The sequence below is a fragment of the Hyla sarda genome, chromosome 1, assembly GCF_029499605.1.
Source record: "Hyla sarda isolate aHylSar1 chromosome 1, aHylSar1.hap1, whole genome shotgun sequence".
NCBI classification, from domain to species: Eukaryota; Metazoa; Chordata; class Amphibia; order Anura; family Hylidae; genus Hyla; species Hyla sarda.
Window position 1 is genome coordinate 297,557,043 of NC_079189.1, and position 26,253 is coordinate 297,583,295.

At 45.8% G+C, this 26,253-nt stretch overlaps 1 protein-coding gene across 1 annotated transcript in view; it reads right to left on the reverse strand.

Moving 5' to 3' along the window:
* Positions 1-751: 751 nt before the first annotated feature.
* LOC130268641 (uncharacterized) overlaps positions 752-26,253 on the reverse strand; it is a 361,414-nt gene continuing 335,912 nt past the window's right edge. Inside the window, exon 10 of the mRNA XM_056518046.1 lies at positions 752-907. Coding sequence (XP_056374021.1) covers positions 856-907 — 52 coding nt within the window. The 3' untranslated portion in view covers positions 752-855. The remainder of the gene's footprint in view (positions 908-26,253) is intronic.

Sequence of the window (26,253 nt, forward strand, 5' to 3'; positions counted from 1 at the left end):
CTTTTCACACATAGTGTTGTGGGGGCATTTGTATATAGAAGCACTGGGGGGGGGGTGGCAAAATTAAAGTAAAAACATTCTATACATCGCAGAGGAGTGGAGCATGCCGCTCGCTTCCATGCTTAATAACTTCTGATCGCATCGGGTCTCAGAAGTGAGACCCGGTGAGATCAATCCCCTGTACTACTACCCCCAACATGGAACAGACTCTGTTCAATGATTAGGGTAGTAGTACAAGCACTAATATAGTCTCCCCAGACACCCGCAGACTCCTGCAGCTGGAGGAACTACTACTCCCATCATGGAAACAAGTCCATGATTGGAGTAGTAGTAGTCCCACAACACTGCAGGAGTCTTCTGATGTTACCTCTTCTGAGCATGCTCAGAACTAATAATGTATATTATAACCCGGGTGCAAACAGATGACAGTAAAGGCTCATTCATTTGCCATAGACTTCAATGTTAAATTTATAATATCCTTTATTCTAATCCGTTATTCTAATCCTAATACGTTATTTTTGAGGGGAGAAAAAATACTGCATGCACCATCTTCCCCCCCGTCAAAAAAAAAAAAAAAAGACAGAACAGAACAGGAAGCAAATGGGTGCAAACGGGTGACAAAGGACTGGGAAAAAAAATTCCCATTGACATCAATGGGATTATTTTACAGCTGTTTGCAACCTGTTTGAAAAATTATCAAACAGATGATTGCTAATGGACATTTATTAATGGACGTATGAACGAGCCCTAAGTGAGAAAAACAAGCATGTTCAGTTACATGTTCAGTTAAAAAAAAGTCCTAACAACTTTAGACAATGCAAAGACTGACCAGCTGCTGAGGCTGGATCCACTTGTTTATTCATCCAGTAGAAACCACTGTCTTTTTAATTGATCTTTTAAAGCGTACCTGTCAAAAAAAAATTTAATATGTTATAAGGTACCTAATTCGACCATGTGTATCTATTTATTTTGCCTTTATCACCTATATATATATATATATATATATATATACAATAGCTTTTCCTTTCTAATTCATGTTGGGGAGGAAAATAAACAAAGGAGGAAGCTTTTGACTTCACATCCAGTCCTCATATATTGTTGTCATATACCGTCCTCACATCCCGTCCTCATATCCCGACCTCCTATCCCGACCTCCTATCCGTCATCATATCACGACCTCATATGCCATCCTCACATCCCGTCCTCATATCCTGTCCTCCTATCCTGACCTCCTATCCTGACCTCCTATCCCAACCTCCTTTCTTGACCTCCTATCCCGACCTCCTATCCCGTCTTCCTGTCCCATCCTCCTATCCCGTCCTCCTATCTCAACCTCCTATCCCGACCTCCTATCTCGTCCTCCTATCTCGTCCTTCTTTCCCGTCCTCATATCTCGACCTCCTATCTCGTCCTTCTTTCCCGTCCTCATATCCCGACCTCCTACCCCGACCTCATATCCCATCCTCCTATCCCGTCTTCATATCTCGTCCTCCTATCCTGTCCTCCTATCTCGACCTCCTATCTCGACCTCCTATCCCGTCCTCCTATCCTGTCGTCCTATCCTGTCGTCCTATCCCGTCCCCCTATCCCGTCCCCCTATCCCGTCCCCCTATCCAGTCCTCCTATCCCGACCTCCTATCCCGACCTCCTATCCCGTCCTCCTATCTCGACCTCCTATCTCGACCTCCTATCCCGACCTCCTATCCCGACCTCCTATCCCGTCCTCCTATCCCGGTCCTCCTATCCCGGTCCTACTATCCCATCCTCCTATCCCGTCCTCCTATCCCGTCCCCTATCCCATCCCCCTATCCCGTCCCCCTATCCCGTCCTCCTATCTCGACCTCCTATCCCGACCTCCTATCCCGACCTCCTATCCCGACCTCCTATCCCGTCCTCCTATCCCAGTCCTCCTATCCCGGTCCTCCTATCCAATCCTCCTATCCCGACCTACTGTCCCGACCAATAATATGTGTATCAGGTATTGAAATATCTCCAGCCGTACGGAAGTTATGTGGGAACATACATTTCCCATTGATTTGCATGGGACTTTAAACAAAAACCAAAACCCTCACAAATGGGGGTAGTTAAGGGTTAAATTAACTATCCTATATTTTAAGTAGACATATAAGTTACATATGACCAAGTATTATCAAAATATCTCCAGCCGTTTGGAAGTTATGCAGTTATGTATATATATAATTATGAAACGCAATGAAGGAGATTTATCAAAGGATTTAGACTAGTTTTTTTCCATCTAAATTTATCGCACAGAAAGTTGCAGTCTAAATACTTTTCTGTGACTTTTGCTTTAGAGGATTTTTAGAACATGATGCATTCTAGTCTATTTTAGACAGAAAAATGCATTGGTGCTGAATTTATCAATAGCGACTTTTCAGCGAAAAGTCGCATTGGCCGAAAGCACGCTGAAATGTCAGACCATGTTGGAGCAGGTTTAAATACAGTCTAAAGCATAGATCCCGAAGTCCATGCACAGAATTTATCAAGAGCCGTGCGACTTTAAATAAATTAAGCGCACAATAGACCACAATAAACTTTGATAAATATCCCCCAATGTGTGTGTGTGTGTGTGTGTGTGTGTGTACGTTCCAGCATCACATCCAAACAGATAAAGATATTAACATGAAATTTGGCACACATGATACTTATATGTCAAAAACAAACATAGGATAGGTAATTTAACCCTTACTCACCCCCATTTGCCAGGGTCAGGATTTTTGTTTAAATGGGCACTGTCAGATACAAAAACTTTTGATATGTTGTAAAGCATGTATAACCAATAGGTTTTGCAATTGCTTTCATTAGAAAATGTTCAGTATTTCATACTGAAAAAGCCAGTCAAACAACTGCCCCCCCTGCCTGCTTGGACACATACTAGTCCTGCTGTGTCCATGCATCATCACCTATGTCATGGACACACTTTCTTGATTGACAACTGTGAGCGCAGGGCTCACAGCTGTAGGAAAATCCTCCCACTGTCAGCTTGTGTCCCTTTACTGTCAGTGAGGAGAAGCTGGGAGTTGTAGTTTTGCTAATGCTAGGGGAGATGTGAGCAGACAGCATACTGAGGGAGGGGGCGGAGACCTGCACAGTGAGGCCATGGCCCCCTCCCTTTGAGAGGAATTCTGACTAGTGAGCTAAATTAAAAGGGTAATAAAAAAATAAATAAAGGTGCTAGACACATAAAAATTAGATGTCAGGATTAGGTGCTGAGTGATATATTAAAAAATATATATATTTCTGTTCAATCTGATAGGTACACTTTAAAGTCCCATACAAGTCTATGGGAAATATATGTTACTACATAACTTCCAAACAGCTGGAGATATTTCGATAATACTTGGTCACATGTTACATATATGTCCACTTAAAATATAGGATACTTAATTTAACCCTTAACTGCCCCCATTTGTGAGGGTCAGGGTTTTTGTTTAAAGTCCCATGCAAATCTATGGGAAATTTATGGAAATGACAGGATATGAGGATGGTACATAAGGATGGGGTATGAGGTCGAGATAAGAGGTTGAGATTAGAGGACGGCATAGGAGGATGGGATAGGAAGATGGGATAGGAGGTCGAGATAGGAGGACTGGATATGAGGTCAAGATATGAGGTTGAGATATAAGGACGGGATATGAGGACGGGATATGAGGACAGGATATGAGGACAGGATATGAGGACAGGATATGGGGTCAGGATATGGGGACGGGCTATGAGGACGGGATAGGAGGTTGGGATAGGAGGAACGGATATCAGGACGGGATATGAGGACGGGTTATGAGGACAGGATATGAGGATGAGATAGGAGGTCTGGATATGAGGACGGGATAAGAGGTCGGGATAGGAGGTCGGGATAGGAGGACGGGATGGGAGGATGGCATAGAATGACGGGATAGGAAGTCAGGATAGGAGGTTGGGTTAGGAGGTTGAGATATGAGGATGGGATATGAGGACCGAGAATGATGTCGGAATATGAGGTTAAGAAATGAGGACGGGATATGGGGACGGGATATGACAACAATATATAAGAATGGGATATGAAGTCAAAAGCTTTGTTGATTTTCCTCCCCAACAAGGATTAGGAAGGAAAAACCAGGCAACGCCAGGTACTCAGCTAGCATCTATATATATATGAAACTCAATGTATGTGTGTGTGTGTATGTTCCAGCATCACGTCCAAACGGCTTAAGATAAAACATAGGATAGGTAATTTAACCCTTACTCACCCTCATTTGCAAGAGTCAGGGTTTTTATTTAAAGTCCCATGCAAGTCTATGGGAAACATATGTTACTGTATAATTCCAAACGGCTGGAGATATTTCAATAATACTTGGTCACATGTTACTTTATGTCCACAAAAAATATAGGATACATAAATTTACTCTTAACTACCCCCATTTGTGAGGGTCCGAGTTTTTTTTAAAAGTCCAATGCAAATCTACAGGAAATGTATGTTCCGGCATAACTTCTGTACGGCTGGAGATATTTCGATAATATACTCAAAAAACATTTCTCTAAAAAATCTTCACATCATATCTTTACAGAAGAACAGGAACTGGAAGCGCTCCGGGCACTAGAATCACTACTTCTTGAACAGGAAGAAAACAGCATTGGGGGTAAGTTTCCAACAGACATCTGTAGAAAATCTACTGTCTTACCCCCCCCCCCCCCCCCCCGTCTCTTACTCCACCAGTTGAAGTGCTCATCAAATGAGTAGCTCAGGAAGTCAAAAACTTACCCAGTGATAGATGTCGTGACAACCTGAACATGAAACAGAGGAGGGCTTTATCTGAGTTACAGAAAATGAAGGGGGTCGTTTTCAAACCCGCTGATAAAGGGGGGAATATTGTGGTGTGGCCCACGGATAAATATGAAAGAGGTATTTAGGCAACTAAATGATCCCACATGCTATAAGAAATTGAGCAATAACCCTCTAGCGGTATATCAGACAGAACTCTTTCAGATTTTGGAAGGAGCCTTTGAGGAAGGAATCATTTCAAGAAAAGTTTATGAAGGGCTGAAGGTAGAACATCCGGTGATTGCCTCATTGTATATGCTGCCCAAAGTTCACAAAGACTTATCCAACCCGCCTGGCAGACCAATAGTGTCGGGGAAGGGGAGTCTTTGTGAACCAATATTTCGTTTTCTGGATTATTACCTACAGCCCTGTGTCAAGGATCTGCCCTCATACATTAAAGGGTACCTCTCATCAAAAAAAACTTTTGATATATTATAGATTAATGTATGCAGAATAACTTTACAATTGCATGTTATTAATAAATATGCTTCGTTCTATTTAATTTTCCGCTTTGAAGAAATGACCACTAGGGGTCTCCCTACCAGTCCTGGCAGCAAGCATTTCAGACTCATGCTGGAGTCCTAAACACTACAAGCTGCCAGTCTGCTTTGTTAACAAAGGAGAACACTCGGAGCTGCCAGCCTGCTTTGTTCACAGCCTGTTTGGCTGTGAACAAAGCAGTCTGGCAGCTCTGAGTGTTTAGGACTCCAGCATGAGTCAGAAATGCTTGCTGACAGGACTGATCGGGAAAAATACAATAGAAAGAAGCATATTATTCATTAACATGCTATTGGAAAGTTATTCAACATTCATTAATCTAAAATATATCAAAAGTTTATTTGATGAGAGGTGCCCTTTAAAGACTCAGGAGAAGTCCTACAAAGATTAGAAGGGGTGACGTTGGAGAAGGACATGTTTCTAGTGTCCTGCGACATGGAATCACTCTACACATGTATTAACCATACACAGGGGCTGGCAGCATGTAAATACTTTCTACAGATGAGGGGACTTGAGCCCCAATTTTTGGAATTTCTGTTGATCTTACTGGAGTTTGCACTTCATAAAAAGGTCTTTACTTTCAAGGATCGCTTCTACCTGCAGACAAGAGGAGTGGCGATGGGTGCCAGATGCGCGCCATCTTATGCAAATTTATTTCTCGGACAATGGGAGCAAGAAAATATACTGACATATGAAACGGAAAAAGGACAACTGACATCATGGATGTGCTACATAGATGATGTGCTGTTTATCTGGCAAGGTACATATGAATCTCTATGTATATTCCTCACAAGTCTCAATGAGAATAATCTGAACATAAAATTAACACATCAGATTAGTCAGAAACAAGTGGACTTCTTAGATTTAAAAATCCTCGTTGATGACTGAGGCAAATTACATACTACTATTCATCGAAAGAGTACCAGGGTTAATGCACTACTTCACGCCCAATCCTCCCACCCACAACATACCATTAGTGCAATACCATATGGCCAGTTCCTTCGAGCCATAAGGATCTGTGATGAGGAGGGTGAATTTGAGAGACAAGCTTTCGACTTACAACAACGCTTTTTACAGAGAGGATACTCACATAGAGACATAACTAAAGGGTAAGTGAGAGCCAAATCACAGCAGCGACAGCACATATTTCAATCAAGACCTAAAAAGCAGAATCCAAGGACATCAGGATGATAAAGGATTATCATTGGTGTGAGATGATGGGATCCATGCATAAGTTTTGGCCAATACTGCAACAGGATCCGGACCTTCGAAAAATACACCCTACACAACCTCAAGTAACAATGAGAAGAAGTAAGTCCCTGAGAGATCTGTTGGTTAGAAGCCATTATGAGTCTCCTAGATCTTCATATATTTTCTCATCAACAGGCCCAAGTGGGGATCAGTACCATGTGGGGACTGCTCAGTGTGTAATCAAGTTGAGAGAACAGACTTCTTTGTGGACTCTAGTGGAGAAAAGAAATTCCGGATAGTTAACCACATTAATTGCAAGACAACAGCAGTGGTCTATTATGCGAGATGCCCCTGCGGACTGATTTACGTGGGAATGACCTTAAGACAACTGCGGGTAAGAATTAAAGAGCATTTACGAGACATAAGATCTGCAATGAAAGTTGAACTGACTGATCTTGAAGGGATATCTAAATTAAAACCAATCCCACGGCATTTCAGGACCTCACACAATGGACAATGACGCCTGCTCAAGTTTAGAGGAGTAGACGGTATCCATATGGGCATCCGAAGAGGTGACATTCAGAAATAACTTGGAAAAGTAGAATGTAAGTGTTACGCCGAGTGCTCCGGGTGTCTGCTCCTCCCCGGAGCGCTCGCGGCGTTCTCCTCTCTGCAGCGCCCCGGTCAGACCCGCTGACCGGGAGCACTGCACTGTCACTGCCGGCGGGGATGCGACCCGCGTAGCGGGACGCGCCCGCTCGCGGGTTGCATCCCAATCTACTCACCTGCCCCGTCCTCTGTCTGCTCAGTCCCGCTCTCTAGGGCGCGCGCGCGCCGGCTCTCTGAGATTTAAAGGGCCAGTGCACCATTGATTGGTGCCTGGCCCAATCAGTACCTGCACCTGTACCTTGCTTATATAAACCCACTTCCCCTTCCTGTTCTTGCCGGATCTTGTTGCCTTGCGCCCTGTGAAAGCGTTTAGTGTGTTCCCAAGCCTGTGTATCCAGACCTTCTGCTGTTGCCCCTGACTACGACTCTTGCTGCCTGCCCTGACCTTCTGCTACGTCTGACCTCGCCTTTGTCTAGTCCTACTGTACCACGCCAGTCTCAGCAGTCAGTGAGGTTGAGCCGCTACCGGTGGACACGACCTGGTTGCTACCGCCGCAGCAAGACCATCCCGCTTTGCGGCGGGCTCTGGTGAAAACCAGTAGCAACTTAGAACTGGTCCTCCGGTACGGTCCACGCCAATCACCCCACTGACACAGAGGATCCACCACCTGTGTACTCGCTGCATACCTATCCAGATCCTGACAGTAGATTCGGCCATGGATCCTGCTGAGGTGTCGCTGCCAAGTCTCGCTGACCTAACCACGGTGGTTGCCCAGCAATCCCAACAGATACCCCCAACAAGGACAGCAGCTGTCGCAGTTGACCGCCATGCTACAGCAGCTTCTGCCTCTACAGCAGCAACCATCTCCTCCGCCAGCTCCTGCTTCTCCTCAGCAGCAAGTTGCCACTTCCAGACTCCGCTTGTCCCTACCTGACAAGTTCGATGGGAACTCTAAGTTGTGCCGTGGCTTCATGTCCCAGTGTTCCTTGCACTTGGAGATGATGTCGGACCTATTCCCCACTGAACGGTCTAAGGTGGCTTTCGTGGTCAGTCTCCTGTCTGGAAAGGCCTTGTCATGGGCCACACCGCTCTGGGACCGCAACGATCCTGCCACTGCTACACTCCATTCCTTCTTCTCAGAAGTACGTAGTGTCTTTGAGGAGCCAGCTCGGGCTTCTTCAGCCGAGACAGCCCTACTGAACCTTGTCCAAGGGAGTTCTTCTGTGGGCGAGTACGCTATCCAGTTCTGCACCCTCGCCTCTGAGCTATCCTGGAATAATGAGGCCCTCTATGCGACCTTCAAGAAAGGCTTATCCAGTCACATCAAAGATGTGCTGGCCGCACGAGAAATTCCTGCTACCCTATCTGAACTTATCCAGTTGGCCACCCGCATTGATATGCGTTTTTCTGAAAGACGCCAGGAGCTCCGCCAGGAAAAGGACCTTGATCTCTGGGTACCTCTCTCCCAGAATGCCTCCCGCCGAGGAGGCTATGCAAGTGGCTCGGTCTCGCCTGACCCATGAAGAGAGGTCTCGCCGCAGAGATGAAAATTTATGCCTGTACTGCGCTAGTACCGAACATTTCCTAGTGGACTGCCCTATTCGTCCTCCGCGCATGGGAAACGCACGCACCCTGTTCACTTGGGAGTGGCATCTCTTGGTGTAAATTCTGCCTCTCCACGTCTGATTGTACCTGTGCGGATTTCTCCTTCCGCCAACTCCTCCTTCTCAGCAGTGGCCTTCTTGGACTCTTTCGTTAATAGGTTCAGTATCCCAGTAACCCGTCTCGTCAAACCACTCTATATTTCTTCTGTCAACGGAAAAAAATTGGACTGCACTGTGCACTACCACACAGAACTCCTGCTTATGAGCATTGGACTGCATCATAAAAATATTGAATTTCTTGTTCTGCCCAACTGCACCTCTGAAGTTCTTCTCGGCCTGCCATGGCTCCAACGTCATGCTCCTACCCTTGACTGAACCACCGGGGAGATCAAAAGTTGGGGTCCTTCTTGTCGGGTCTTCCCAAGGCTTACCAGGACTTTTCTGATGTTTTCTGCAAAAAGCAAGCAGAGATCTTACCTCCTCATAGCCTCCTTCCTGGTACCACCCTGCCCCGTGGCAAGATTCACCCTCTGCCCCCCCTCCCCATTCCCACTTCTTCTGGAGTTCCTGCCGTAGATGAAGTAACCGTAGATGAAGTAACCGTAACTGTCACTGCCGGCGGGGATGCGATCCGCGTAGCGGGACGCGCCCGCTCGCGGGTCGCATCCCAATCTACTCACCTGCCCCGTCCTCTGTCTGCTCAGTCCCGGCGCGCGCGGCATTGCTCTCTAGGGTGCGCGCGCCGGCTCTCTGAGATTTAAAGGGCCAGTGCACCATTGATTGGTGCCTGGCCCAATCAGTACCTGCACCTGTACCTTGCTTATATAAACCCACTTCCCCTTCCTGTCCTTGCCGGATTTTGTTGCTTTGTGCCCTGTGAAAGTGTTTAGTGTGTTCCCAAGCCTGTGTATCCAGACCTTCTGCTTATAGAGCCTTTATACTCTTGTACAGCTATACAGAGATTCCCCTATAGGTGAGGATGTATATATATATATACCATATGAATGTAGCTATAAACGTCTTGTCACTGTCACGATGCCGGCTGGCAGGTGGTGGATCCTCTGTGCCAGAGAGGGATTGGCGTGGACCGTGCTAGAGGATCGGTTCTAAGTCACTACTGGTTTTCACCAGAGCCCGCCGCAAAGCGGGATGGTCTTGCTGCGGCGGTAGTGACCAGGTCGTATCCCCTAGCAACGGCTCAACCTCTCTGGCTGCTGAAGATAGGCGCGGTACAAGGGAGTAGACAGAAGCAAGGTCGGACGTAGCAGAAGGTCGGGGCAGGCAGCAAGGATCGTAGTCAGGGGCAACGGCAGAAGGTCTGGAATCACAGGCAAGGAACACACAAGGAACGCTTTCACTGGCACTAGGGCAACAAGATCCGGCGAGGAAGTGAAGGGGAAGTGAGGTGATATAGGGAAGTGCACAGGTGTAAACACTAATTGGAACCACTGCACCAATCAGCGGTGCAGTGGCCCTTTAAATCGCAAAGACCCGGCGCGCGCGCGCCCTAGGGAGCGGGGCCGCGCGCGCCGGGACAGAACTGACGGGGAGCGAGTCAGGTACGGGAGCCGGGGTGCGCATCGCGAGCGGGCGCTACCCGCATCGCGAATCGCATCCCGGCCGGAGGTGGTAACGCAGCGCCCCGGGTCCGTGGAACCGACCGGGGCGCTGCAGTGAGGGAAGTGTAGCGAGCGCTCCGGGGAGGAGCGGGGACCCGGAGCGCTCGGCGTAACAGTACCCCCCCCCTTGGGTCTCCCCCTCTTCTTGGGGCCTGAGAACCTGAGGATCAGACTTTTGTCCAGGATATTGTCCTCAGGTTCCCAGGACCTCTCTTCTGGACCACAACCCTCCCAATCCACTAAAAAAAAAGTTTTTCCTCTGACCTTTTTTGAGGCTAAGATCTCTTTGACAGAGAAGATGTCCGAGGAGCCGGAAACAGGAGTGGGAGGAACAGATTTAGGAGAAAAACGGTTGAGGATGAGAGGTTTAAGAAGAGAGACGTGAAAGGCATTAGGGATACGAAGAGAAGGAGGAAGAAGAAGTTTGTAAGAGACAGGATTAATTTGACACAAAACTTTAAAAGGACCAAGATAGCGTGGTCCCAACTTATAGCTCGGGACACGGAAACGGACATATTTAGCGGAGAGCCATACCTTGTCTCCAGGGGAAAAAATGGGAGGAGCTCTTCTTTTCTTATCTGCGAATCTCTTCATGCGAGAAGAAGCCTGTAAGAGAGAATTTTGGGTCTCTTTCCATATGGTGGAAAGATCACGAGAAATTTCATCCACAGCGGGCAGACCAGAGGGCAAGGGGGTAGGGAGGGGGGGAAGAGGGTGACGGCCGTACACCACGAAAAACGGAGATTTGGAGGAAGATTCAGAGATTCTGAAATTATACGAGAATTCGGCCCAAGGTAGAAGATCTGCCCAGTCATCCTGGCGGGAGGAAACAAAATGTCGTAAATAGTCACCCAAGATCTGGTTAATTCTCTCTACTTGTCCATTGGATTGAGGATGGTATGCAGAAGAAAAATTTAATTTAATCTTGAGTTGTTTACAGAGAGCCCTCCAGAATTTAGACACAAATTGGACGCCTCTATCCGAGACGATCTGTGTAGGCAACCCGTGAAGACGAAAAATGTGTACAAAAAATTGTTTAGCCAACTGAGGCGCTGAAGGAAGACCAGGAAGAGGGATGAAATGTGCCATTTTGGAGAATCGATCAACGACCACCCAAATAACAGTGTTGCCATGGGATGGGGGTAAGTCAGTAATAAAATCCATACCAATCAGAGACCAAGGTTGTTCGGGGACAGGTAGAGGATGAAGAAAACCAGCGGGCTTCTGGCGAGGAGTCTTATCCCGGGCACAGATAGTGCAGGCTCGCACAAAGTCCACCACATCAGTCTCTAGAGTCGGCCACCAATAGAAGCGAGAGATGAGTTGCACAGATTTCTTAATGCCCGCATGACCTGCGAGATGGGAGGAGTGACCCCATTTGAGGATCCCAAGGCGTTGGCGTGGAGAAACAAAGGTCTTTCCTGGAGGAGTTTGCCTGATGGAGGCTGGAGAAGTGGAAATCAGGCAGTCAGGAGGAATGATGTGTTGAGGAGAGAGTTCAATTTCAGAGGCATCTGAGGAACGAGAGAGAGCATCGGCCCTAATGTTCTTATCAGCAGGCCGAAAGTGAATTTCAAAATTAAATCGGGCAAAGAACAGAGACCACCTGGCCTGACGAGGATTCAGCCGTTGGGCAGACTGGAGGTAGGAGAGGTTCTTGTGATCGGTGTAAATAATAACTGGAAATCTTGATCCCTCCAGCAGATGCCTCCATTCCTCAAGTGCTAATTTAATGGCTAGAAGCTCTCGATCCCCGATGGAGTAGTTCCTCTCCGCCGGAGAGAAGGTCCTGGAAAAAAAACCACAAGTAACAGCATGCCCGGAAGAGTTTTTTTGTAGAAGGACAGCTCCAGCTCCCACTGAGGAGGCATCAACCTCCAATAGGAAGGGTTTAGATGGGTCAGGTCTGGAGAGCACGGGAGCCGAAGAAAAGGCAGACTTGAGTCGTTTAAAGGCGTCTTCCGCTTGAGGAGGCCAAGACTTGGGATCGGCATTTTTTTTTGTTAAAGCCACAATAGGAGCCACAATGGTAGAAAAATGTGGAATAAATTGCCTGTAATAATTGGCGAACCCCAAAAAACGTTGGATGGCACGGAGTCCGGAGGGGCGTGGCCAATCTAAGACGGCAGAGAGTTTATCTGGGTCCATTTGTAGTCCCTGGCCAGAGACCAAGTATCCTAGAAAAGGAAGAGATTGGCATTCAAACAGACATTTCTCTATTTTGGCATAGAGTTGATTATCACGAAGTCTCTGAAGAACCATACGGACATGCTGGCGGTGTTCTTCAAGATTGGCAGAAAAAATCAGGATATCGTCCAGATATACAACAACACAGGAGTATAGGAGATCACGAAAAATTTCATTAACAAAGTCTTGGAAGACGGCAGGGGCGTTGCATAGACCAAAGGGCATGACCAGATACTCAAAGTGTCCATCTCTGGTGTTAAATGCCGTTTTCCATTCATCCCCCTCTCTGATGCGGATGAGATTATAAGCACCTCTTAAGTCCAGTTTGGTAAAAATATGGGCACCTTGGAGACGATCAAAGAGTTCAGAGATGAGGGGTAGGGGGTAGCGGTTCTTAACCGTGATTTTATTAAGACCGCGGTAGTCAATGCAAGGACGTAGAGAGCCATCTTTTTTGGACACAAAGAAAAATCCGGCTCCGGCAGGAGAGGAGGATTTACGGATAAAGCCCTTTTTTAAATTTTCTTGGACGTATTCAGACATGGCAAGAGTCTCTGGGACGGACAGAGGATAGATTCTGCCCCGGGGTGGAGTAGTGCCCGGGAGGAGGTCAATGGGACAATCATAAGGCCTGTGAGGAGGTAGAGTCTCAGCTTGTTTTTTGCAAAAAACGTCCGCAAAGTCCATATAGGCCTTAGGGAGACCGGTTACATGAGGAAGCACAGGGACACGGCAAGGTTTACTGGGAACCGGTTTTAAGCAGTCCTTGGAACAAGAGGGCCCCCAACTCTTGATCTCCCCAGTGGACCAATCCAGGATTGGGGAATGGAGTTGAAGCCAGGGAAGTCCAAGAAGGATTTCAGAAGTGCAATTGGGGAGGACCAACAGTTCAATCCTCTCGTGATGAGATCCGATGCACATTAGAAGGGGCTCCGTGCGGAAACGTATAGTACAGTCCAATCTTTCATTGTTTACACAATTGATGTAGAGGGGTCTGGCGAGACTGGTCACCGGGATGTTGAACCTGTTGACGAGTGAGGCCAAGATAAAATTTCCTGCAGATCCAGAGTCCAAGAAGGCCACAGCAGAGAAGGAGAAGGCAGAGGCAGACATCCGCACAGGCACAGTAAGACGTGGAGAAGCAGAGTAGACATCAAGGACTGTCTCACCTTTGTGCGGAGTCAGCGGACGTCTTTCCAGGCGGGGAGGACGGATAGGACAATCCTTCAGGAAGTGTTCGGTACTAGCACAGTACAGGCAGAGATTCTCCATGCGGCGTCGTGTCCTCTCTTGGGGTGTCAGGCGAGACCGGTCGACCTGCATAGCCTCCACGGCGGGAGGCACAGGAACAGGTTGCAGGGGACCAGAGGAGAGAGGAGCCGGGGAGAAGAAACGCCTCGTGCGAACAGAGTCCATATCCTGGCGGAGCTCCTGACGCCGTTCGGAAAAACGCATGTCAATGCGAGTGGCAAGATGGATGAGTTCATGTAGGTTAGCAGGGATTTCTCGTGCGGCCAGAACATCTTTAATGTTGCTGGATAGGCCTTTTTTAAAGGTCGCGCAGAGTGCCTCATTATTCCAGGATAATTCTGAAGCAAGGGTACGGAACTGTACGGCATACTCGCCAACGGAAGAATTACCCTGGACCAGGTTCAACAGGGCAGTCTCAGCAGAAGAGGCTCGGGCAGGTTCCTCAAAGACACTTCGAATTTCCGAGAAGAAGGAGTGTACAGAGGCAGTGACGGGGTCATTGCGGTCCCAGAGCGGTGTGGCCCAAGCCAGGGCTTTTCCAGACAGCAGGCTGACTACGAAAGCCACCTTAGACCTTTCAGTGGGGAACTGGTCCGACATCATCTCCAAGTGTAATGAACATTGGGAAAGAAAGCCACGGCAAAACTTAGAGTCCCCATCAAATTTATCCGGCAAGGATAGTCGTATTCCAGAAGCGGCCACTCGCTGCGGAGGAGGTACAGGAGCTGGCGGAGGAGATGATTGCTGGAGCTGTGGTAGTAACTGTTGTAGCATAACAGTCAGTTGAGACAGCTGTTGGCCTTGTTGCGCAATCTGTTGTGACTGCTGGGCGACCACCGTGGTGAGGTCAGCGACAACTGGCAGAGGAACTTCAGCGGGATCCATGGCCGGATCTACTGTCACGATGCCGGCTGGCAGGTGGTGGATCCTCTGTGCCAGAGAGGGATTGGCGTGGACCGTGCTAGAGGATCGGTTCTAAGTCACTACTGGTTTTCACCAGAGCCCGCCGCAAAGCGGGATGGTCTTGCTGCGGCGGTAGTGACCAGGTCGTATCCCCTAGCAACGGCTCAACCTCTCTGGCTGCTGAAGATAGGCGCGGTACAAGGGAGTAGACAGAAGCAAGGTCGGACGTAGCAGAAGGTCGGGGCAGGCAGCAAGGATCGTAGTCAGGGGCAACGGCAGAAGGTCTGGAATCACAGGCAAGGAACACACAAGGAACGCTTTCACTGGCACTAGGGCAACAAGATCCGGCGAGGAAGTGAAGGGGAAGTGAGGTGATATAGGGAAGTGCACAGGTGTAAACACTAATTGGAACCACTGCACCAATCAGCGGTGCAGTGGCCCTTTAAATCGCAAAGACCCGGCGCGCGCGCGCCCTAGGGAGCGGGGCCGCGCGCGCCGGGACAGAACTGACGGGGAGCGAGTCAGGTACGGGAGCCGGGGTGCGCATCGCGAGCGGGCGCTACCCGCATCGCGAATCGCATCCCGGCCGGAGGTGGTAACGCAGCGCCCCGGGTCCGTGGAACCGACCGGGGCGCTGCAGTGAGGGAAGTGTAGCGAGCGCTCCGGGGAGGAGCGGGGACCCGGAGCGCTCGGCGTAACAGTCACTCTGACCTTACATATATGCTGCTGTATCCATTTACATTGTGATCTATTGGTGTTCCCCCACTGCTTGTTTTTTAACCTGTCTTGTGTTATATATGTTTTTTTTATGGGTTGGGAACTAATGGGCTGTTCTGTGCAATTAAATAAACAATACAATTTGTACTTTTTCATACCTTTGTGTACATTATTCATTATTGCAAACTGACACATTGAAGGGGTTTTTCTAGTGTTGTAGGTCTTGTGCATTTCTGTTTTGTGCCCCCCATTTTGGGAGATAATATATTGCCTGTATTTGTGGTCATATTCATGTATGTTGTTGTTTATATTTCGATAATACTTGGTCACATGTTACTTATATGTCAAACAAAAATATATGATAGTTAAAATAACCCTTACCTACACCCTTATATAAAAGATGGGTTTTTGTTTCAAGTCCCATGCAAGTAAATAGGAGTTCCAGTACCTTACCCTAAAAGCTCCGCTCTGCATCTCCTGGTGAATGTGTTAGTCTGACTTGCAAGCCAAACCTGCCATGCATGCCATGCCTCATCTCACAAACACACGCCCACTGTTTAAGCCCCGTCCCTTTTATTTTCTACCCTTTTTGGGAAATGGTCTGGCTCGCAAATCATGCCCAGTCCCACAAAGTCACGTTCCCTTCTATTTTTGGCTTTCAATATCTTCATCACAACTCAGTCCCACCTGAGGATGGGACATAAGGACGGGACATAAGGACGGGACATGAGGACGGGATATGAGGATGGGATATGAGGTTGGGGTATGAGGTAAGGATATGAAGACGGGATATGAGGTTGGGACATGACAACAATATATGAGGACGAGATATGAGGACGGGACATAAGGACGGGATATAAGGATGGGATATGAGGACAGGATATAGGGACGGGATATGAGGACGGATTATGAGGACTGAATATGAGGTCGAGATATGAGGACGGGATATGAGGATTGGATATGAAGTCAGAAGCTTCCTCCTTTGTTGATTTTCCTCCCCAACAAGGAATAGGAAGGAAAAACCAAGCAGCGTCGGGTACTCAGCTAGTTTATTATAAAAATACCTCTTTTGATTAGCTCACAGTGTTGGAAATCCTCTCAGGGGAAGGGGGTGTGTCGCTCCTTTTGGTGGTGGGAGGTGATTGGTGTGTCTGCTCATGCAGCCTTGTCCATGAATTATCTCTTGTATCTCTTGTCCATGACTCATAGACAAGCCTGATGCTGCTGCAGGACTGGGTAGTCTCCCAGTAGCTATGGGTAGTAACAGCTAGTGGTGGGATTTTCAGGATTAATATTACAAAATGTCTTTAATTTTAACAGTATCAACATATAAAAAGTTTTTGGATGTGACAGTGCCCATTTAAGCTAAATATCTCAAATGCAGAACCCTCTTCTAATACTTACTACTATGTCAGACTTTACTGCTTTAGAAGTAAATAGAGAGTCACACACACACATGCTGTCAGACCCGCATCTGTCAGACATTTCCTGTGAATATGCCAGAAATGCTTGAGATGGAAATACCCCTATAACCCATTTTATGATGCAGACAATTTTGGCTTATATGACATTTACATTTCTTTGTTCATTTTGGCAGCCATAACTTTTTTCATAGATAAAGTTGTACAAAGCCTTGTTTTAAGTGCGAGGAATTGTAGCTTTTTTTGGACATAAACATATACAATAGTTTATCATTTATTTACAAATATCTTTCATTTATAGTAAGGAATTGTGGTCAGGGTTCGAGCAGCTGACTGCCATTGAATGAAAAAATAATGTCTTAAGGTAATTGCATAATTGTAGAATAGCACTTTTTTTTTTTTATAAAAGAGAATGGGATTTGGAAATTGGCCTGTATTTATAAACCATGTCTTTATAAACACTTCTGTTAACAGGGATGTCTGGCAGGTTTCCAGGTTGTTGGCAGTTGGCTAAATTGCTAAGAGGAATTAATTAGGAAAGCAACGGGAGCGGAAAGAGTGCTTGAACCATGGTTTAGCAGCTTTGACACAGGAGTAAACTGTATATATGATGCACCAATTACTACAGATCTTAAAACACTACAGATTCTTTATATGTTATGTGCGAAATTGGCTTAATGATGATTGCATAACGTTTTTCTCTCAAACTTATTGTATAGTAATACAAATAAACTTTACCTTATGAGTATGTTATCAATAGTTGCGTGCCACAATATTTATTGATAAGAGGCTTGGAGTTTAAATCATTGGTAATACAGGTTCCAATCAGATGTGTCAGTTAATGGAAATGGTTGTGATACATTTGAAAGGTGCTGCCAACCTGGCAAGAGGATCCTGTAGGAGTTTTAGAGTAGGTTCCAACTTTGTTTCTCCTCTATGTTCAGCATAAACACCAGAATGTATGTCTAATGTTACTGTAGACTATTGCTGGTAATCTCTTTTTAGCACATGTATAGCTAGTATACATCCATACACTTTTTTCTCAACTGTCTGGTAAACTGTTGTCAGCATTACTTTTCAATACAATTGTATGTAAAAAAAAAAGTCTTATTTTTTTCATTAGGGGTCAATGGCAGGTATGTGCCTGAACAGGGCTGGTGCAGCCCCTAGGCTAACTAGGCAGCTGCCTATAGTGCACTGCCGCCCAGGGCACAGTCAGCCAGATTTCCCAGACCAGGGGAATCCAATAAAGAAATGGCTGCCGTGAGGGCACCTTTAAAATGCAAATGAGTGTTAAAGTACCTGCTTGCCGCGGCGCACAAGTCCCGGCTGCTTACAGAACCTAACTGAAGGTTTTCCAACCAGTGTTCCTCCAGCTGTTGCAAAAGTACAGCTCCCAGCATGCACGGTCTGTCAGTACATGCTGGGAGTTGTAGTTTTGAAACAGCTGTTCAGGGTACATTCACACGGGCGAGTTTACAGTAAGTTTCCTGCTTGAAGTTTCCGCTGCGGCAAATTTTTCACCGCAGCGCAAACTTCTAGCGGGAAACGCACTGTAAACCTCCGCCAGTGTGAATGTATCCTAAAACCACTACACTAACACATAATAAAGAGTAAAACACAACATATACACCCCCTTACACTGTCCCCACCAATAAAAATAAAAAACGTATTGTACGGCAGTGTTTCCAAAACAGAGCCTCCAGCTGTTGCAAAACAACAACTACCAGCATTTCCGGACAGCCAATGACTGTCCAGGCATGCTGGGAGTTTAGCAATAGCTGGGGGCACCCTGTTTGGGAATCACTGGCGTAGAATGCCCCTATGTCCACCCCTATGCAATCCCTAATTTAGTCTCTCACTTCGGAGCCCTGTCGTATTTCAAGGAAACAGTTTAGGGCAACATATGGGGTATTTCCGTACTCAGGAGAAATTGCACTACACATTTTGGGGGGCTTTTTCTTCTTTTACCCCTTATGAAAAGGAAAGGTTGGGGGCTACACCAGCCTGTTAGTGTAAAAAAAAGTTAAAAAAAATGTACACTAACATGCTGGTGTTGCCCCATACTTTTTATTTTCAGCAGTAAAAGAAAAAAAGACCCCCAAAATTTGTAACGCAATTTCTCCTGAGTACGGAAAAAACCCATATGTGGGCGTAAAATGCTCTGCGGGCGCACAACAAGGCTCAGGAGTGAGAGTGCACTATGTACATTTGAGGCCTAAATTGGTGATTTGCACAGGGGTGGCTGATTTTACAGCACTTCTGATATAAACCCAAAAAATAAATACCCACATGTGACCCCATTTCGGAAACTACACCCCTCACGGAACATAACAAGGGGTATAATGATCCTTAACACCCCACAGGTGTTTAATGAAAATTCTTCAAAGTTGGATGGAAAAATGAAAAAAAAAAATATTTTCACTAAAATGCTGGTGTTACCCTAAATTTTTCATTTTCGCAAGGGGTAATAGGAGAAAAGCCTCCCAAAATTTGTAACCCCATTTTTTGTGAGTAAGAACATACCCCATATCTGGATGTAAAGTGCTCTGCTGGTGTACTACAATGGTCACAAGAGAAGGAGGGCCATTGGGCTTTTGAAGAGAAAATTTGTCCGGAATTGAAGGCCACATGTGTTTACAAAGCTCCCATAGTGCCAGAACAATGGACCCCCCCACGTGACCCCATTTTGGAAACTACACCCCTCATGTAATGTAATAAGGGGTACAGTGAGCACTTATGCCCCACAGGTGTCTGACAGATTTTTTGGAACAGTGATCCGTGAAAATGAAAAATTAAATTTTTCATTTGCACAGCCCACTGTTCCAAAGATATGTCAAATGCCTTCCAAATGCCTTCCAAACAAAATTTCTTTCCAAAAGCACAATGGTGCTCCTCCTTTTCTGAGCATTGTAGTGCGCCAGCAGAGCACTTGACGTCCACACATGGGGTATTTCCATACTCAGAAGAGATGGGGTTACAAATTTTCGGGGGAATTTTATCCTATTACCCCTTGTAAAAATAAAAAATTTGGGGGAAAACTAGCATTTTTGTGAAAAAAAATAATAATTTACACATCCAACTTTAATGAAAAGTCGTCAAACACCTGTGGGGTGTTAAGGCTCACTGTACCCATTATTACATTCCTTGAGGGGTGTAGTTTCCCAAATAGTATGCCATGTGTTTTTTTTTGTTTTTTTTTGCTGCTCTGGCACCATAGGGGCTTCTTAAATGTGACATGCCCCCCAAAAACCATTTCAGAAAAACTCACTCTCCAAAATCCCACTGTCGCTCCTTCCCTTCTGAGCCCTCTATTGTACCCGTTGAACACTTGAGATACACATATGAGGTATTTCCTTACTCGAGAGAAATTGGGTTACACTTTTTAGGAAGATTTGTCTTCTTTTATCCCTTGTAAAAATTAATAAATTGGGTCTACAAGAACATGCCAGTGTAAAAAATGAAGATTTTGAATTTTCTCCTTCAATTTGCTGCTATTCCTGTGAAACACCTAAAGAGTTAACAAACCTTTTGAATGTCACTTTGAATATTTTGAGGGGTGCAGTTTTTATAATGGGGTCATTTATGGGGTATTTGTAATAAAAAGGGCCTCTAATCCACTTCAAAACTGAACTGGTCCCTGAAAATTTTCAATTTAGAAAATTTTGTGAAAATTTTTAAAATTGCTGCTATACTTTGAGGCCCTCTGATGTCTTCCAAAAGTAAAAACATGTCAACTTTATGATGCAAACATAAAGTAGACATATTGTATATGTGAATCAATATATAATTTATTTGGAATATTCATTTTTCTTATAAGGAGAGAGCTTCTAAGTAAAAAAAAAAAAGCATGATTTTCATTTTTTCATCAAATTTTAGTATCGACAACATTTTACCACTACCATAAAGTAGAATATATCATGAAAAAACAATCTCGAAATCAGAATGAAAGGTAAAAGCATCCCAGAGTTATTAATGCTTAACCCCTTAAGGACCCAGCCATTTTACACCTCAGGACCCGGCCATTTTTTGCAATTCTGACCACTGTCACTTTAAACATTAATAACTCTGGAATGCTTTTAGTTATCATTCTGATTCCGAGATTGTTTTTTCGTGACATATTCTACTTTAACATAGTGGTAAAATTTTGTGGTAACTTGCATCCTTTCTTGGTGAAAAATCCCAACATTTTATGAAAAATTTGAAAATTTTGCATTTTTTTAACTTTGAAGCTCTCTGCTTGTAAGGAAAATGGATATTCCAAAAAATTTTTTTTTTTTATTCACATATACAATATGTCTATTTTATGTTTGCATCATAAAATTTACGTGTTTTTACTTTTGGAAGTCACCAGAGGGCTTCAAAGTTCAGCAGCAATTTTCCAATTTTTCACAAAATTTCCAAACTCACAATTTTTCATGGACCAGTTCAGGTTTGAAGTGGATTTGAAGGGTCTTCATATTAGAAATACCCCACAAATTACCCCATTATAAAAACTGCACCCCCCAGAGTATTCAAAATGACATTCAGTCCGCGTTTTAACCCTTTAGGTGTTTCACAGGAATAACAGCAAAGTGAAGGAGAAAATTCACAATCTCCATTTTTTACACTCGCATGTTCTTGTAGACCCAATTTTTGAATTTTTACAAGGGGAAAAAGGAGAAAATGTATACTTATATTTGTAGCCCAATTTCTCTCGAGTAAGCACATACCTCATATGTCTATGTAAAGTGTTCGGCGGGCGCAGTAGAGGGCTCAGAAGCGAAGGAGCGACAAGGGGATTTTGGAGAGTACGTTTTTTTGAAATGGTTTTTGGGAGGCATGTCGCATTTAGGAAGCCCCTATGGTGCCAGAACAGCAAAAATCCCCCACATGGCATACCATTTTGGAAACTAGACCCCTTGAGGTACGTAACAAGGAATAAAGTGAGCCTTAATACCCCACAGGGGTTTCACGACTTTTGCATATGTAAAAAAATAAAAATAAAATTTCACTAAAATGTGTGTTTCCCCCCAAATTTCACATTTTTGCAAGGGTTAATAGCAGAAAATACCCCCCAAACATTGTAACCCCATCTCTTCTGAGTATGGAGGTATCCCATAAGTTGACCTGAGGTGTACTATGAGTGAACTACAATGCTCAGAAGAGAAGGAGTCATATTTGGCTTTTTGAGAGCAAATTTTGCTCGGGGGCATGTCGCATTTAGGAAGCCCCTATGGTGCCAGGACAGCAAAAAAAAAACACATGGCATACCATTTTGGAAACTAGACCCCTTGTGGAACGTAACAAGAAATAAAGTGAGCCTTAATACCCCACAGGGGTTTCACGACTTTTGCATACGTAAAAAAAAAATAAAAAAAATCACTAAAATGTGTGTTTCCCCCCAAATTTCACATTTTTACAAGGGTTAATAGCAGAAAATACCCCCCAAAATTTGTAACCACATCTCTTCTGAGTATGGAGGTACCCCATAAGTTGACCTGAAGTGCACTACGGGCGAACTACAATGCTCAGAAGAGAAGGAGTCATATTTGGCTTTTTGAGAGCAAATTTTGCTCGGGGGGCATGTCGCATTTAGGAAGCCCATATGGTGCCAGGACAGCAAAATAACCCCCACATGGCATACATTTTGGAAACTAGACCCCTTGAGGAACGTAACAAGGCATAAAATGAGCATTTACCCCCCACTGGTGTCTGTCAAATCTTTGGAACAGTGGGCTGTACAACATTTTTAATTTGCACAGCCCACTGTTCCAAAGATCTGTCAGACACCAGTGGGGGGTAAATTCTCACTGCACCCCTCATTACATTCCGTGAGGGGTGTAGTTTCCGAAATGGGGTCACATGTGGGGTTTTTTTTTTTTTGCGTTTGTCAAAACCGCTGTAACAATCAGCCACCCCTGTGCAAATCACCTCAAATGTACATGGTGCACTCTCCCTTCTGGGCCTTGTTGTGCGCCCCCAGAGCACTTTGCGCCCACATATGGGGTATCTCCGTAGTCGGGAGAAATTGTGTTACAAATTTTGTGGGGCTTTTTTCCTCTTTACCTCTTGTCAAAATGAAAAGTATAGGGCAACACCAGCATGTTAGTGTAAAAAGTTTATTTTTTTTACACTAACATGCTGGTGTAGACCCCAACTTCACCTTTTCATAAGGGGTGAAAGGAGAAAAAGACCCCCAAGATTTGTAAGGCAATTTCTCCCGAGTACGGCGATACCCCATATGTGACCCTAAACTGTTGCCTTGAAATACGACAGGGCTCCAAAGTGAGAGCGCCATGTGCATTTGAGGCCTGAATTAGGGATTTGCATAGGGGTGGACATAGGGGTATTCTACGCCAGTGATTCCCAAACAGGGTGCCTCCAGCTGTTGTAAAACTCCCAGCATGCCTGGACAGTCAACGGCTGTCTGGCAATACTGGGAGTTGTTGTTTTGCAACAGCTGGAGGCTCCATTTTGGAAAGAGTGGCGTACCAGACGTTTTTCATTTTTATTGGGGAGGGGGGCTGTGTAGGGGTATGTGTATATGTAGTGTTTTTTACTTTTTATTTTATTTTGTGTTAGTGTAGTGTAGTGTTTTTAGGGTACAGTCACACGGGCGGGGGGATTACAGCGAGTTTGAGCTGCCGCGCAAAATTTGCTGCATCGCAAACTTGCAGCCCGATACTCACTGTAAGCCCCCTGCCCATGTGAATGTACCCTGTACATTCACAGGGGGGGGGGACCTCCAGCTGTTGCAAAACTACAACTCCCAGCATGCCTGAGAATGTTTGGGAGTTGTGGTTTTGCAACAGCTGGAGGCACACGGGTTGGGAAACACTGAGTTAGGAAACAATGTTTCCCAACCAGTGTGCCTCCAGCTGTTGCAAAACCACAACTCCCAAACATTCTCAGGCATGCTGGGAGTAGTAGTTCGGCAACATCTTTAGAGCCAGATGTTGCCGAACTACAACTCCCAGCATGCTTGGAGTTGTAGTTTTGCAACATCTGGAGACCTACAGTTTGCAGACCACTAATACAGTGGTTCCCAATCTGTGCCCTTCCAGATGTTGCAAAACTACAACTCCCAGTATGCCAAAACTGTCCAGGCATGCTGGGAGTTGTAGTTCTGCAACATCTGAAGGGCCAGATGTTACAGAACTACAACTCCCAGCATGCCTGGACAGTAAGGGCATGCTGAGGATGTGTAGTTTTGCAACATCTGGAAGGGCACAGTGGTCTCCAAACTGTGGACCTCCAGATGTTGCAAAACTGCAACTCCCAGCATGCCCAGACGCCAAGGGCTGTCTGGGCATGCTGGGAGTTGTAGTTTACAGGGTCCTATTACAGCAATGCATGTCGCTTTACGGCGACGTGCATTGCTGTAAAGGGCCCGACCGCGGCTGAAGATCTACTCACCTGTCGCCGCCGCCGCCGTCTTCATCGTCTGGATCCGGGTCTTCAGGGACGAGGTAAGTACCGGGGCCGGTCCCCAGCACTCCCCCGTCCCCCGCCGCGTCCTCCGGTCTTCCTCCCGTCCTCTCCGGACTTTCAGGGGCCGGGCAGGACGGGAGGAAGTAACCGCCCCCCTCCTGCGATTGGTCGGTTAACTAACCGACAGATCGCAGGGGATCGGAGGAGGTGGCCGGCTTGCCACCTCGCTCCGATACTTCAGCATGGTCCTGGCTGTCTGTGACAGCCGGGATCATGCGAAATTACCGGGCGGTCGGGTCCCAGAGACCCGATCAGCCCGGTATCGCCGCAGATCGCAAGGGCGATTTCCCTTGCGATTTGCGGCGATCGCCGACATGGGGGGCCTACATGGCCCCCCTCGGCGTTTGCCCTGGATGCCTGCTGAAGGATTTCAGCAGGCATCCAGTTCCGATCTCTGCCCGGCGAGCGGCAGAGACCGGAAAACGCCATGACGTATGCATACGTCATGGGTCCTTAAGACCCAGGGTGTGAAGACGTATGCATACGTCATGGGTCCTGAACAGGTTAAAGTGACAGTGGTGAGATGTGCAAAAAATGGCCGGGTCCTACACTGAAAATTGGCTGGGTCCTTAACCCCTTAACGACGCAGGACTTATATTTACGTCGGCTCCCGCGATTTGAAGCGGGATCGCGCCGCGATCCCGCATCATATCGCGTTGGTCCCGGCGCTCATCAACGGCCGGGACCCGCGGCTAATACCACACATCGCCCATCGCGGCGATGTGCGGTATTAACCCTTTAGAAGCGGCGGTCAAAGCTGACCGCCGCTTCTAAAGTGAAAGTGAAAGTGACCCGGCTGCTCAGTCGGGCTGTTCGGGACCGCCGCGGTGAAATCGCGGCGTCCCAAACAGCTGACAGAACACCGGGAGGGCCCCTACCTGCCTCCTCGGTGTCCGATCGGCGAATGACTGCTCCGTGCCTGAGATCCAGGCAGGAGCAGTCAAGCGCCGATAACACTGATCACAGGCGTGTTAATACACGCCTGTGATCTGTGTAAAAGATCAGTGTGTGCAGTGTTATAGGTCCCTATGGGACCTATAAGACTGCAAAAAAAATTTAAAAAAAAAGTGTTAATAAAGGTCATTTAACCCCTTCCCTAATAAAAGTTTGAATCACCCCCCTTTTCCCATAAAAAAATAAAACAGTGTAAAAAAAAAAATATATAAACATATGTGATATCGCCGCGTGCATAAATGTCCGAACTATAAAAATATATCATTAATTAAACCGCATGGTCAATGGCGTACGCGCAAAAAAATTCCAAAGTCAAAAAAAGCGCATTTTTGGTCACTTTTTATACCATTAAAAAATGAATAAAAAGGGATCAAAAAGTCCGATCAAAACAAAAATCATACCGATAAAAACTTCAGATCACGGCGCAAAAAATGAGTCCTCATACCAGGTCAGAAGATTACATTTTTAAACGTATAAATTTTCCTGCATGTAGTTATGATTATTTCCAAAAGTGCGACAAAATCAAACCTATATAAGTAGGGTATCATTTTAACCGTATGGACCTACAGAATAATTATAAGGTGTAATTTTTACCGAAATATGCACTGCGTAGAAACGGAAGCCCCCAAAAGTTACAAAATGGCGTTTTTTCTTCGATTTTGTCGCACAATGATTTTTTTTCTGTTTCGCCGTGCATTTTTGGGTAAAATGACTAATGTCACTGCAAAGTAGAATTGGCGACGCAAAAAATAAGCCATAATATGGATTTTTAGGTGGAAAATTTTAAGGGTTATGATTTTTAAAAGATAAGGAGGAAAAAACGAAAGTGCAAAAACGGAAAAACCCTGAGTTCTTAAGGGGTTAAGGGGTTAAAGGGGTGTTAAGTGTTTAAAAAAGATAAAAAATGTAAAAGGACCAAGGCATTTAAATAAATAAATAACTACTAATTACAGCTACAATCTTTTGCCGAGCCCCAAGAGGTTCAGTGCCGGATCGCAGAGGTAAGTAT